Genomic DNA, 15223 nt, shown 5'->3' on the forward strand with positions numbered 1-15223 from the left:
GTGGAAATGCATTCCACTTAAGTGGAATTGTATTTCACTTAAGTGGAAATGCATTCCACTTAAGTGGAATTGTATTCCACTTAAGTGAAATAGATGGGCTATTTAGCTTAAGTGGAATACAATTCCACTTAAGTGGAAATGTATTCCACTTAAGTGAAATACAATTCCACTTAAGTGGAATGCATTTCCACTTAAGTGAAATAGAAATGTCCATTTCTACTTAAGTGAAATTGAATTCCACTTAAGTGAAATTGAATTCCACTTAAGTGGAATACATTTCACTTAAGTGGAATTCCATTTCACTTAAGTAGAATGTATTCCACTTAAGTGAAATGTATTCGACTTAAGTCTAATTGCGAGGTAAATGTTAAAACGGCTTGCCATACGAGCGCTGGGTACGCTGTGGCGGGAAAGTGGATCCCCAGCAGCCACTAAGGGCAGCCTAACTTAGCGGACAATAACAAGACTGCTACTTTTTCGTACCTGTTTTAAAGCGATAATAATTAACGCTATGAATACTGTAAAATGCCAATAATTGCACCATATGAGAGATGAGAGATGAGTTGTTGCTCTTTCATGTAATATAATTTTGGAATTTAATGGTGGACGAAATCTGCATCCATATTGAACTGAAACTGATCCTACCAAATCTTGTGGAGAAAGGCGTAAATTGCGGCAATTTTTATACCATTTTTTTCTTCTTTTTTTTCTTAAAATGTCTAAACAATTAATTTATGAGAATATGCAACAGTCAAGAAGGTACAATGACGATGTTAAGTTATTCCTCTTAAACTTGGTATGAAAAAACAGCCAGTAACACTTTGATTTAATGAAATTCGATGGCTACAAACCGTTCGATCCTAACAGGAGTGGGTGCAAATGGTAAAATTAGCTCGAAACGCGCGGTAATGTGTTATGATCCAAACGTATTATTATTTCATAATTTGAGTTATCGACATAGTTAGGAGGTCCGGTTAGCATCAAATCAAAGAAAACAATTTCTTCTTTAACGTGTTATATCGGTAACAAAGCCGATTTTTTAACCAAAAGTGGCCTAAACGTTTTAAAATATTGATATTTTTTTTTCTTCAAAATCAATTAATTTTAGTTATGGACAAGAAATGGTCAAGAAATCATTTTTGTTACCGATGCTAGAGGTATACCACGTGAAAGAGGAACCTTTCTACTTTAATGTGGTGCTAACCGGACATCCCAGTAGGCTCCATAACTAAAATTAATCGATTTTGAAAAATAAATCATTTTTGGGATCATTACACATGACGTATATACAGCGCGTTTAGAGATGTCCGTATCGGGATTAAAACTTTATGGCCAGTTTTGGTCAAGAAATCATTTTTGTTACCGATAGTAGAGATATACCACGTAAAAGAGGAACCTTTCTACTTTAATGTCGTGCTAACTGGACATCCTAGTAGGCTCCATAACTAAAATAAATCGATTTTGGAAAAAACCTTTCTTATTTATGCACTTATTGAACAACACACTCGACCGTAGCATCAGTTATAACAAACACACCCTACCGCAGTTGTAGTACTGTATGTCATGTCTTACTGTCCTTTTTTCTTAGTGGCTGCTGTTAGTGTATGCTCTTAGTGGCTGCTACCTTCAATGAGGCTCAATATTGCAACGGACCAACGTTAAATTAGTCTGTAACGTTAGTCAATGCACACGGACTAGCAAAAATCTTCTTTTTATCACTGCTTCTTAGTCGGTTTACATTGACTAAGGAAAAATAATCGTAGCTTAGTCTGCGGCGACGTACTAAGGTATTTTAACCCACGGACTAAGAACGATCCGGACACCCGATTTGCGCCATAATTGAAGCTTAGTCGGTGGCGACGGAATAAGGTATTTGAACCCACGGGAAAATTACGCCTGCAACAGTGCAAGGATAGTCTACATGTATGACACCTAAACAGAAGCTTGTCGATTCCAACAACTCAAAATGCATACTAGTTTGTAGTTCAGTTCATTGATATTTCCGTCCGGCTGTCGTACTTTATTTTAAGTTGAAACTGAAAATGTCTGACATCGCCACGCAACTGGATTCATCCTTATGTTCACGCCAATTGTAAGTCTTTATTCATAGTTTCGTCCACGATAAGACATAACACTAGGCTCTACACTAGTGTTAGCTAGCTAGCTAAGCTAATATCCATGAATTTTAGCCTTTGGTCACACGTTAGGGTAGAATTCCTGTATATCGTATATTAATTAGGCTAGTAACACTAACAAGTAACAGTACTAGTAGGGCTAATATCGTAAAGATGCATAAATTCCTACAGGCTAACGGTAATGGCCACATTCGAAATTGGGCAGTTCCAAAAAACAGGGCTCAGCACGTTTTCTCCAGTTGGAGGGGTCACTTATCATTACAGTCAATGGGAAAAAACTAGCTTTTAAAAGTTTGTTCGAAATATTTTTTATTTGGTGGAGAAAAAATTCTGAAACTCATGTATGTTGAACATGGTCACAATACACAATATTCCTGCGAAAAACCGGCTGGAAATAAGCTTTGATTATGAAGACATGATTTTTTTTTACAAAAATGATAGGATATTTATCAGTATCCAGTCAAAACCTCCCTGTGAGTCAAAACGTCCCCGTGAGTCAAAACGTCCCCGCTTTTATAATCAGTTGGAATGCAAGTGTGGATGTTTTTAGTTCAAATCAAAGAGTAAGGATAAGTATAGTTCAGGTTGAAAACACAGTTTTTAGGGAGTGGGACATGCCGGCTATGAGGGCGGAAACATTTTTGAGTATAATTTTCTGAGGTAAGATAATATAAATAGAAATGGGAATTTAAGAGGGCTGTAGGTTAATAGGATTTTTTTTAAACACGATTTGGTTTCTGAATTAATATATACGATATTGAGGGAAGGGAATAATTTTGTTATTTTGTTATTTACTTACTATTGGAATATGCGAGACGGGCTGGATGAAAGTGATATATATTTTCCTACAGCGCTTACCAGTCAAAACGTCCCCGTACCAAAACGTCCCCGTACCAAAACGTCCCAGTTGTTCAAAACGTCCCCGTTGGTCAAAACGTCCCCGTTGGTCAAAACGTCCCCGTTGGTCAAAACGTCCCCGTCTAATACATTCATTCACAGCTGTTAATATATATTAATTTTAAGTTATTATTTGGCTAAGTTATCGGCATGCAAGTTGGATTACAGGCGCTAAATAAATCATGAAGGACTATATATCGTTTAGGGCAGAGATGGGAAAGGGGGCTGGGGCTTTAGCCGTAGTCCCCCTTCTAGACCATCAAGAAATAAGAAGGGAGAATAAATTCTGGAAAAGGGTAGCAAAATAGGCAAACAATCACGAAAATCAAAAATATAATGTGTCTTCAGAAAGAAAATAAACGTATACACCTGTATATGCTGTAGGAAAATATATATCACTTTCATCCAGTTCGTCTCGCATATTCCAAAAGTAACTTGTTGTACATAAACAAAACAAAAATTCTTTTATATTCCCTTCCCTCAATATCGTATATATTCATTCATTCGTATATATTCATTCATTTGGTAAAGGGACGTTTTGACTGGATACCCCTACAGCACACTATGTTTATTTTTTTTTTCTGAATTCAAATTATAACTTATATATTCACAACTGTGAATGAATGTGATAGACGGGGACGTTTTGACTTACGGGGACATTTTGACCAACGGGGATGTTTTGATCAAAAGCGGGGACGTTTTGGTGCAGGGACGTTTTGGTAAAGGGACGTTTTGACTGGTAAGCTATTTATCATTGAAGCCAATGGGAAATTCTCAAATTTTTGCAATAATTTGACTCTAATTTTAAGATTAACTAACAGAAAGAGCATGAATTCTTCATATGCTAATATTTCAGTTAAATTTCAGCTCTCCATTCACATCAAAACTAATTTAAAGTGATACTTTATAACGAACTTTAAACTTAAAGCCTTTGTTGTTGTCAAAATCATTCAAAATGGCTACCATTTTGCCAAATTTGTGGTCCAAAACACCTGTTTTATTTTGGCAAGGAAATGTGTTATTATTTTTGTTTGTTACTAATTTGATGTGTTAGGCATTGATCTAAAACATTTAAAGAAAGAAATTATTTTCATATTTTCATATTGTAAGTGGCGTTACAAAGACAATTGCTACTTTGTCTCTTTTTTAGGGATGATAACTTTATTTTTGGACTTGTTTAATTTTCAGTCACAACTTTCTACTCATATTTGGACCAAATAACAAAAAAGTTGAGATTGAATCCAATGACTTTGGGGCATCAAAGTCAGAACTTCATGCTGCTGCAGTGAAAACTTTTGGTTTGGGTGGATCAGAATTGATTCTTCAACTCTATGATAGAGATTTCAGTGACTATGTTGACATTGAAGATGGTGAGCTGGTCTATGGGCCTGCCAAACTGAGAGTTGTTAAAGCACAAGAGCAACCTGCCACTTTTCCAGTTACAATTAATATTGCAGAAGACAGTATCAAAGCAGAAATTAGTGACAGTGGGTAAGTTCATTTTGATATACCTTTGTGTTATGTCTAACAACAATGATTGTTTTTGGTAACATCTTATTCAATTATTGTCAATATTTGTGCAATAAATTTACTTTCTTTCTGTAATATCTAATAGCTTTTACTGTCGACAATAGATTCTACATACTTTGTTAATTATGTATTTGTATTTGTTAATTTCATCTCATAATTTACATGTATCTACAGTAGAAAAGGTACAGTTGAGACATATATCCCTTTTGAAGTGACCGCTCCAAAGGTTACACATTCAGTTATATTTGATGTGTAACAGCCTACTGTATCAAGGCAGTGAAGCACTATTTAATTTTCAACATTATTGTATCTTATATGGAGATGGCCCACCAACTGCATACTTTGAGCTGATTTAATTTTTTGGGCTGGGTGTGACGTGTGAGTGGAGGGCATGGGCAAACGTGAAAATGATCTATGAGACATTGCACATCTAATATGCCATATAGGATTCAAACATGGCAGATGTTCAGATTTCCATTAACCTCACTTTTAACATCCTAAATAGTGCAATGAAGCTTCCTATGGCAGAAAATCTCTTCCCACACACTACTTGTTTCTACATTGACTCCCCAATGCAATTACATTCGTATATCAATGAAAAATGGGGCAAAATGTAATTAAGATGTATGTAGTTGATATTGTCTGTATTTGTATATGTACACAAAATTATCACATTTCCAAATAGAAGCATCTGTTTGGTCAAAAATCCAATCGTTGAAAAGATGTGTATGGTAACTAACACTTTTTAGCTTTTAGCCATCTCAACCTTACAGTAATACCCCTTTATCATTTTACAGATCCACAGTATCTCAACTTGACTATACAGCCTGCAGGGACTTCTTACGTGACAATTCTGAGTTTTCACTTTTAACATCTGACTTGCCATCTCCACCATCAACACCAAGTGCATATTCAACCCCAGTCTCAATCGCACAGCCTTCCAATTCTTCCAGCGCTGATGACCCTCCATCCTTACCTGCTGCACCTTCAACTTCTTCCCTTGTGTCTCCCCATCCTACTTCACCTGTGTCATCTCATTCTGGATGGATAACTAAATTTCAGATCCCAGTACAAACTCCAACAATAGAATCTAAGCTCAAAAGTGGTGGATACACCATGAACGTAGCAGAGAGGAGCCTCTTTTTGGACAGCATTTATAAAGAGGTTACAGAAAAGTATGGAATCTAGTAAGTACACTGCATTCCTTTTGTTCCTTTATGGTACCCTTCAAGTTCATGACTATTTCTGCACACATTTATCTCCTACAGTAGTACAGTACATGTATCTTTTTCACATGTTAAAAAATGAGGGTAAATTTCCTGCTAAATAAAGCAAATTGGTTTTATACAAATACATGCCAAAGCTCCGATTGTTTTGTGTTAACCCTCTAATGCCCTCTGTAGCAAATATGCCTCCCAGATGTGCTTGTTGTTAAATGGTTAATCCTCAGAAATTTGCCAAACTCAGAAATATATGCAGCATGATCCTGATGTGCTGCCAGTGGAAGTCAAACAAGTCAAACTATACTCCAGAAAACAGGGACCTTCAATGCTCAGCCCCCTGATTGACCCACTAGGACCCTGTGTAGCAAACATGCAACAAATATATGTACACCATCTCTAACTCTTCCTCCGGTGTGCTGTTGATATGCTGCTGGCTATTAAAGGACGAAATTACATTATATAACCTTCATTTGTAGGAGTATGCAATTTATCCGTATGTGAGCTTGATGCATGACTACAGTTTATATTTTTTTCATAGCTATCCGTCCAAGGCACAGTACGATGAAATTATCACCAAATTGTTTGTGAAGTACCCTTCCATGAAGACTCCACAAGAAAATATGCCAGTTGGTAATCTGAAGGTAATATTTCCATTTTTCTGACAAAGCAATATTAAAAACCTTAGGGAGGAGTGTTCAACAAATCTTGTTACTGCTCTGGACAACCATAAGACAAGTTGTGTCAGGGCCAGCAACAATTTTGTCCAATGAAATAATGTTTTGCGGCTTAGTCTTAAATACAACAAGCATATCATTCATATCATATCATTCATATCATATGGCAGTCACAGTGCTTGCATGTAAGGCATACTGAATGAGATCATTTATACTCTCACTAGTCCTTGAAGTTGCAATTAATTTGGATTAAATGTAATTAAAGTAAAGAGTTTTGTTACTTCTGAACCTTATTTCTATAAACATTTTACATATAATATTTAATTATGAAGGAACATTTTTTTCTATGATTTGGAAAATGTGGATTTTGGCATTGAAATCAATACTTTTGCATACTATTTTGTGGTTGGAAATACTGTATTATACCTGAGTACCCATATATCAATTTTTGGTTCCTTGCTTTAGCAAAAGGAACCTATGTAGTCAGGTTGGCGTGTGTCTGTGTGTGCATCTGTGACACTTGCTTGGGAATGCTCTATCGCAATGAGGGAAAATTGGATTAAGGCCAAACTTGGACTATAGATCCGTCATATGGAGAAGGTGTGCCCTATTGTTTTTGGTGCCCACAAAGGTCAGTTATGGTCCAAAAAACGAAAATATTAAAACTGCAATAACTCCCAGTGCCAATGTGCGACAAGGTTGATATTTTGGGACAAGTTGTGAACACTGGTTTGGGGAACATTTTGAAACTTAACATTCATGTGATCCAAGGTCACCAAAGGTCAATTAATGATAAAAAACTAGTATTTTTGCGATCACTTGAGAATGAATTGTCTGTTAGGGTTGGGAGTTGCTTCAATGTAATCCAATTTTCAACCCGCATCTGGGTGACCCTTGACCTCAATTTGACCTCTGGTGACCTTTAAGTGTTTGGGGACTTTTACAGTTTCGATGCTATTTTCAGATGTCAAAAGTACCTTGTGATCATAAATGTCAAAAGGTTGAACCCTGTGTGACCTTGGTGTGCAAAGTTATACAAGGTCAAAGTAAATTTTCAGACATTTAATGCAATAACTCCCAGTGCCAAGGTATGTCACAGTTGATATTTTGGGACAAGTTGGAAATGGTATAGGGGTATATTTTCAAAATTGATGGTCATGTGATCCAAGGTCACCAAAGGTCAATTTAAAAAAAACTACTATTTTTGGGGGGTTGGGGGGGAAATGGGCAAAGAAAAAATTGTTTGAATGTTTATAGTTTTGATGGTATATTCACGTCTCACCAATCAAAAATGTCAATTGGTTGACCCCCGGGTGACCTTTGTGTGTGAAGTTATGTATACAAGTTCAAAGTTAATTTTTTGACATACAATGCAATTAACTCCCTATGCCAATGTGTGACATGGTTGATATTTTGGGACAAGTTGTGAATGGGTGGTGGAACATTTTCAAACTTAACAGTCATGTGATTTGAGGTCACCAATGTTATCATATCTGTTGACCAGCTTGTAGGTGACCCTATATTTCGTACATTTTCGACGCCATATTCAGATCTCTAAAGTGCTTTCCGATCAAAAATCTGATCACAATTTGTGATCACAAAAGTGTTGGCTATAGTGTTGATTACTTTATGGGTACATGTAGGACCACAATTACTTGGACTATTTGAGCCCAATCTTGCTTGATAATATGATGTGTATTGTCATATACCCCTATGCAAGGAACCACAATGCCCTTGGGCTCTTGTTTTACTGTACTTTCTTTGGCTGTCACGTTAAAATAAAAAAAAAGGGAAAACAAATTTTCCTCCCTCACTCATGAGATTTTTCTATCTAAGAATTTTACAGGAAACAACTTTTTTTTTGAATGGCCTAGGGTAATGTGTATTGAGTGTGTGAAATATTGTGTTTAACAAAAATGTTTGAATTGAAGTAGAAAAATAACTACTCTTTAAATTAATGTCAACATGTACAAATCTTATCAGAAGCAGAATGATATACTGCAGTGAAGTTTGAACTTAACTAACAACACAAACTGCAGAGTTGATTGGGTTGCTTGAAACATTTCTTAATCCTCTTAGTTTTTGAATCTATATAAGTTTTATTGTTCAACAGTTCATGAGCTAAGAGATATTTTACTGTTATTTTCTACATTGTCCAAGTAACCTTTATTGTTTTCTATCCTAATCCTCACAATTTTCCTTTTACAATTCTTTCTTCCAGATGCTGTGGAAGCATAGGCTGCAATATAAGTTTCAGAACTTCAGAAAGAGGGTGGCATTTGAAATTGAGGCTGTGCAAAAAAAGAAATTAAAAGTAGCAAGGAAACCTAAGTCCTCACCAGAATCACCAGCAGCACCACCTCAATGGGGTATGAAAAACTATCTCCCGAACCGCCCTGAAACAGAAGACGATGCATCCATTCATGGACACATTTGTTGGCTTCAGGATGAAAAACATAAAAGGCAGCCAGACTTTCGAGGAGTAAGTCAGTCAATGGCACTGACGTTGGCTGACAGAAGGACGTGGATTATTTCTTCCCCCCAGACTCCATCCCTCCCAGATATCAAGAGCAAGTACCCATGGTTATTTGATGACATCCAAGTGAGTATATCTTGTTTTTGCATTGATAAAACTAGGCATTTTAGAGAGTTTGACCATCTTGAAGGAATTTCCCATGAACTTTAATTTTTTCATACATAATTTTTTAACAACTTGGTGAAAAGCCTATGCCAATATCTTATTCTAATCTAAAGTTGTAACAATCTGAAAACAGAAAAATGGTTGATAAGATTTCCGTAACAGGAAATGACTTTGAGCATGCTTTACACATTATGCATTCTTTAACATCAATTTACAAGTTTTAGTGTATTCAAGAAAACTTTTTGGGTAAAGTTGTTGAGATGGATGTGTTATTTAAAATGGACAAAACAACATGTTCCTCTTTTGGGATTAATTAGCTATTTTAGTAAGGAAAAATGTCAATTTGTGTTTCAAAGAAATTTCCTGAAAGTGCTAACATGACATCACAGATGTTGCCAATCTACCTTGTAGTTTTCCTAAATGAAAAGTCCTTAAAATATTGTAACTTTTAAACAGAATAAGATATTGACACAGTTTCTTTTAAAATGTTCTTTATCAAATATAAATTTATGAAAATAAATGGGAATGTTCCTTTCATTAAGAGGTCTTAATCATGCCAATTAACACATCCAATTTTTGATGCATATGCACTGTGTCATATTCATTTGCATATTTAGCCAACTAGTGAGTGAACAATGTTATGTGGGAACATTGTCACACACTATCTAAATGGGAGCCTGGGTCTTAGACCGTGCGGAAAGATAGCTTTCTCACCAAAAAAAATTGTCTGTTAAGTGTGTTGGTTCTAACTTGCCAATCTATTTCCGGCCCTGTCTAAATAATGCAGTACTTCACTTAAAATATTTCCAAAAAATATCTTTTGTTAAAATTGAGTGTATTATTTGATATGCAGATTAATGGAAATGGTTGGGATTGTTTGCCAAGTATTGGGAAAAATATTGGAAACTGCAGGAATGTTGGGTAAACCATTTCTTGTTAGTGTTACTTAAAAAAACAACCAACTCCGCAAAAGATGGAAAAAATTGGTGTTATCTGTGTTATTTTTCGAGTGCCAGTGGGTGTTTACATTTCCTGCACAGCAACATGTTATAATCAAGAAGGCCATCATTTCCAATCATTGCATCAACATTCATTGCTTCAGTCCACTCAACTGAAATGGGTACTAGAGGGGTTAGCTATTCTTTGTTGATGTATCAATAGCAATTGGGGGAAACATTTACAGTAGGAATTGTTGCAATTTTAGTATGTTGCTGTATCTTAAAATAAACCATTTTCCTTTAGCTTTTGGCAGAGATGAATCGCATACAGGATGGAGAGGTTACTTTTTTTAATTCCCTCCGTGCTGGCCTGGGAAGATATGCGTCTGGACTCATCAAGGCCTGCAAAGGAAAGAGAGCACCACATGCTTTTTTCATGGAGGCTAACACTGAAATGGAAGGATTTCGTGAAGAGCAGAAGATTAAAGGTATTGTAAATAAACAATAAATTCTTCCTTTAACAGTTACATGACACTTTGCTCTGTTCATTTCCCCCTTTGCTGCAGTGACCTGTCTGTAATTAAGGCCTGTTTTGGTGTTGATGTCCATGCCTCGCTCACAGATGAGCGATTTCCAGCTTCTGCTCCCTGTTTGTGGTGATGATATATTGACATTAAGGGAACAAGATCAACAATGTTTAATTAAATTTGGATGGCTTGGTTATATATAAAAAAAAAAAAAGTAAAAACATTTCATAGTTCTCTCGTACAGTTGAAGTCTTAACAGTGAAATTAAAAAAAAAAAACAGTATCTGAAAATATTAAGGGTAAAATAGAGCTGTGGCAGATTAGAGTGTTGATCTGAAACGTTTGTAACTGCACTTAATAAATATATATAAAGACAATGGGCACTCGGTAGAGCGCATACCTCCGCCTATGGTCACAAATGCTTGTTAATGAGATTCCTGAAAAGACAAAGGAGATCCATAGAACAAAGGGTTCTATGCCTCAAAAAAATTAGCACAGTAGAATTAAAATGGTAAACAGAGGATTAAGAGACAATTGTGTAGTTTCATTTTTGTTATTTGCAGTTTCAGAAAGTAAGTGCCCTTTTGTAACAGCTGCCCCCCTCCCGCCTTCTCGGGAAGCTTCCGGCACCCCCTGGATGACAATGGGCCTAGTAATCATTCCAGTGACTGATTGTATGGAATACTTGGTTACTAAACGCAGTGTAACACGCTGAATTTCTGATTTTTTTCTTGAGTGTAAACATTTAGTAACTCTACTAAATGTTCACAGCTCTACAAAAAAATGAATTACAAAATCTCTTCCAAAACAAAGCGATTATCAGGTTTGTGGTATTGTTATGATATTTGGTGTTGGTATAACTGGTAATTATTCTGTTATAATTGATAGATTTAACATATGATTTTTTTAAGCCAGGTTTCAACAATCACTTTTCTTTTCCTGCAATCACTTTTCTCTTTTACTTATGCAGACACATCAAACAAAGCTGCTTTCCTGGCAATCCCTGGTCTCCTGCAAGAGGATATTTCTCTAATTCTGGTTCCAGCAGGCTCAGAGGCAAGACATTTTTCAATTTCTTTTTGCAAGTGTGTGATTCTTAATACCACCCCTAATTTCTTTGGTTACTATTAGTTACCTAATTTGATGTATATTAAACTTGCACAGCTTCACCTTTTTGTAAAATTATATGACTTTTAAAACTGGATGAGGGAAAAGCGTAAAGAATCAAACTGCAAAGAAGAAAAAGCAAGGAACTGATTATCCTGATAAGTAGCAATAAAAGGTTCACTTACTGTCTCGGAGCTTCTTAACGAGTTCTTGTTGCAGTAGTTGACAAACAGCTCAAATACATGAGTTATGTCAGTAAATACATACAATTTTGACATCAAATATTGTTGAATTTCAAATGAATACAACAATCCAAAGACAATGATAACACTAGCCATGAAGGACACACATTTTAAGAGACATATTTGCATTTAAAATGTGCAGTACCTACAAGTGCACTTTACCAGATACTTTTATCTATCAATGGTTTAGGTATAGCTTAGGTATTATTTTCAATTACCAATTACTCCGAAGACGGCCGCATCCACTTGTAAAGAATACTTACAGTGATTACATGTTACATAACACATGTTGAAAATCAAAAATTACTAAATGAATTTATGAAGTATGGCACCAATTCAATCATTCATCAGATCATGTTGGAAAATAAAATTAAAACAAAAAATAAAGTCACAAAATGTCCATTCATAATGTATATATGTAGACAAAATCAATTAAAAATTTTCTTTTTTCTTTTAAAGTTACCCTTTTGCCATCAGTCCTTTGATTAAAGCAATTCTTGTACATGACACCAAAATGTCAAATTGAACAGTGCTGCATAATAGGAGGCTTTGTTTTTCAGGGGGTAATGAGCCCACTTCTAAAATAGAATACATACGCAAAATAATTGACGATATCAATAGCTGGGCCCCCTTTGTTGGGATTGAGAGTCTCCCCATACCCTTGGTTTACTTTTACTACTGAGTTGATCTGTTAAGTCATGACAACAGAAAGTTTTTTTTTTTAAATGTATGTGCCCATTTGGCATGTTTTCAAAGATAAAAAATTCAACAGTCTTTCTCCTCTCAAATTTCAAGTCTTTAACATGTTTACTTACATGTGATTTTTTTTTGCTTAACATTTTGCAGCCTAGTAATCCAGTATACATCAAGATGGATGGAGACACTCCTGGGATAACTACATCCTTTAAGTTGATGGCAGACGGTATGGTGATCACCTCTACTGACAATGTTATGAAGGCCATCGCATGCTGGATTTCCTCTTTTTATGTTTTCAACTTTTTTTACCCTTCCTCCATCTCCAAAAGTCTGCGTTTCATACAGAGGGTAATCCTTAATATTTTTGATGGAATGCCAGTACCTAGATCTATCATTTCTTTATCAAATAAACTGGCCAACTTTTCCCAACAATGTAAGTGACTTCAATATACCTGTTCAGTCCTTACCACCCTAGCACAACCTTCCTGATGTGACATCTTAAGTAAAGATTCCAATAAGAGTGTTTTGCTTTTTCTACTATCAAAGGGGTAGTTCTATTTCTGGTTGCCATTAGCCAGTGGTGGAAAAAAAGTTAATAATTTCTTGGGTTACATGTTCACAATTCCATGAAAAAAAATTTCCTTGCAAATGTCACAAGAAAGGTCTGAGAAAATTGACAAAATGAAAATTGTTGGTGGAACTGGTCATTCTCTATTGTAATGTTAACATACCTAACTTTACTTTACGAAGCTGATACGGTACTTTTCATATCAGCTGTCAGATATTCAATTTAATATTCCATATATCCTTCAAAACATCATCTTCAATCAATTACTTTTAGGATAAGAGTTTGTTTGCATTAGTTTTTGTTCAGTTTTGTAGGCAGTCAGTCAAGTTATGAACAGGAGCATAGCCATGGTGGAGGGGGGGGGTGCCATACTCCCCAACTGTGTTTGTTGGCAAGTTTAACATATGTCGGCAAATGGATAAGGGAACGATGGTAAAAAGGAAAATGGATGGTCCTGCCCCTTATTTTTTCCATCTTTCATTAAATTGTTGGGACTCTGTCTGGAAAGTCCCCCCCCCCCAACTCTCTCGTTAAACCCTTGTTGATAAGTGATAATATTATGTATAATATTATGATAATATTACGTAGCCAGCTATGGGCTTGCTTCCAAAATTTAATCCTTGCATCAAAGTTCCTAAAAGTTTTGAAACCAACATTTTTTTCCACTCTCACATTTTTCTATTTATTAGTAGCATTGTTGAGAACTTGTTTATTATGTTAACTTCAGAGATTCATTTAAATAAAATAAGAATTGCTATAATTTTGATGCATACAGCCAATTGTCAACCTTTGAAGATCTATGGACAGGTTGCAACAACTTGAGCTTAATTGAAAGAAAATACGCTTTTAGCAATGAAAATGGCAAAAAATTCATCAAATTCGATTAAAAAGGCCTAAAACATTTTTGAAACAAATGTTCAAATCATTAATTTTCAAAGAGATATTTTAAGAATTGTCATCGATTTGTCCGTATGAACTCACAGGATTGAATAGAAACTACTGTACTAGTGTTTCTTAAATGAAATTTTTTAATCTTTACAAAATTCATATCACTTAAACAGAACATGGTATGAAAGTGATCTGTGCACCATTTTGTTGCTAAAATTGTCCACTATCATATTATTATTTTTTTCAAAAACACAGGACTATTCCTTTAAAGAGATTTACTCTTATTGGTAACTAATTGATCTTCAGTGTGCTATGCAAAAGCAAGAGGTCTTTTATTTTTATATATCATGTGTAGAACAAGTGTAAAATGTAGGTAGGCATTCAATTTATCAGGGTCCTTTCAACATGTAAGAAGATAATTTGTATTATTTTTTCATTTATTATATTCTTTTTTCATTTGTTATAGATGCAGCCTTTGCAAAAATAAACTCAAATATTATTACCCATTTGTCTTTCTTAACAATGTCTCAAGATCTTCACTGTGCTGCGCAAAGTCTAAATGTTTTTTTAAGCCAAGTATTTTTTTTTTTTATATTTGTTAGACAGACATTCTTTTTTTTCCTTATGTAGATATTTGAACCAAGATATTCGAAGCAAGTCCTTTCTTACATTCTTTGTCATAGTCATTAATGCTGTTGGTGCTGCCTTGCCAAACATAAGTGTTTCTTAAGCCAAATACATAATAAGTCATTCATTTTTTTATTTTATTTTTAATTGAAGTGAAGATATTTAAAGCAAGGTATTCCTACCAATCCTTTCAAATGTTAATACACATATTGTTTTCTCCTTATATTCATTGTCATATACATACATACATACAAACATACATACACAGGGGCGGATCCAGGATTTTGAGAAAGGGGGGGCCGACATCCCGATGGTAGCACTTTAGTGATCTGCGTCCTGGGGAGGGGTCTGTCCTAGGGAGGGGTCTGGGGAGGGGTTGTCCCCTCCTCCTTGGAAATTTTTGGTTAATTGTGAGTGCTTAGATGCAAAATGGTGAAACATTTCGCCAAAAACTAGAAAAACCAGAAACGTTGCAGACACGCTTTTTTGTGCACATATTTTTTCTCGATAGACACATATTTAACAACGCT

General features: G+C 35.4%; 1 protein-coding gene across 1 annotated transcript; it reads left to right on the top strand.

Moving 5' to 3' along the window:
- The first annotated feature begins 1629 nt into the window (after positions 1-1629).
- LOC139963895 (sterile alpha motif domain-containing protein 3-like) lies at positions 1630-14954 on the top strand. Its single transcript, XM_071965103.1, has 8 exons — positions 1630-2092; positions 4221-4523; positions 5360-5749; positions 6324-6426; positions 8681-9061; positions 10343-10526; positions 11536-11621; positions 12761-14954. Exons 1-8 carry the CDS (start codon positions 2043-2045, stop codon positions 13049-13051), a joined length of 1788 nt encoding a protein of 595 aa, XP_071821204.1. The 5' UTR covers positions 1630-2042; the 3' UTR covers positions 13052-14954.
- Positions 14955-15223: the final 269 nt, after the last annotated feature.

Source organism: Apostichopus japonicus, chromosome 22, assembly GCF_037975245.1.
Source record: "Apostichopus japonicus isolate 1M-3 chromosome 22, ASM3797524v1, whole genome shotgun sequence".
Classification (NCBI taxonomy): Eukaryota; Metazoa; Echinodermata; class Holothuroidea; order Aspidochirotida; family Stichopodidae; genus Apostichopus; species Apostichopus japonicus.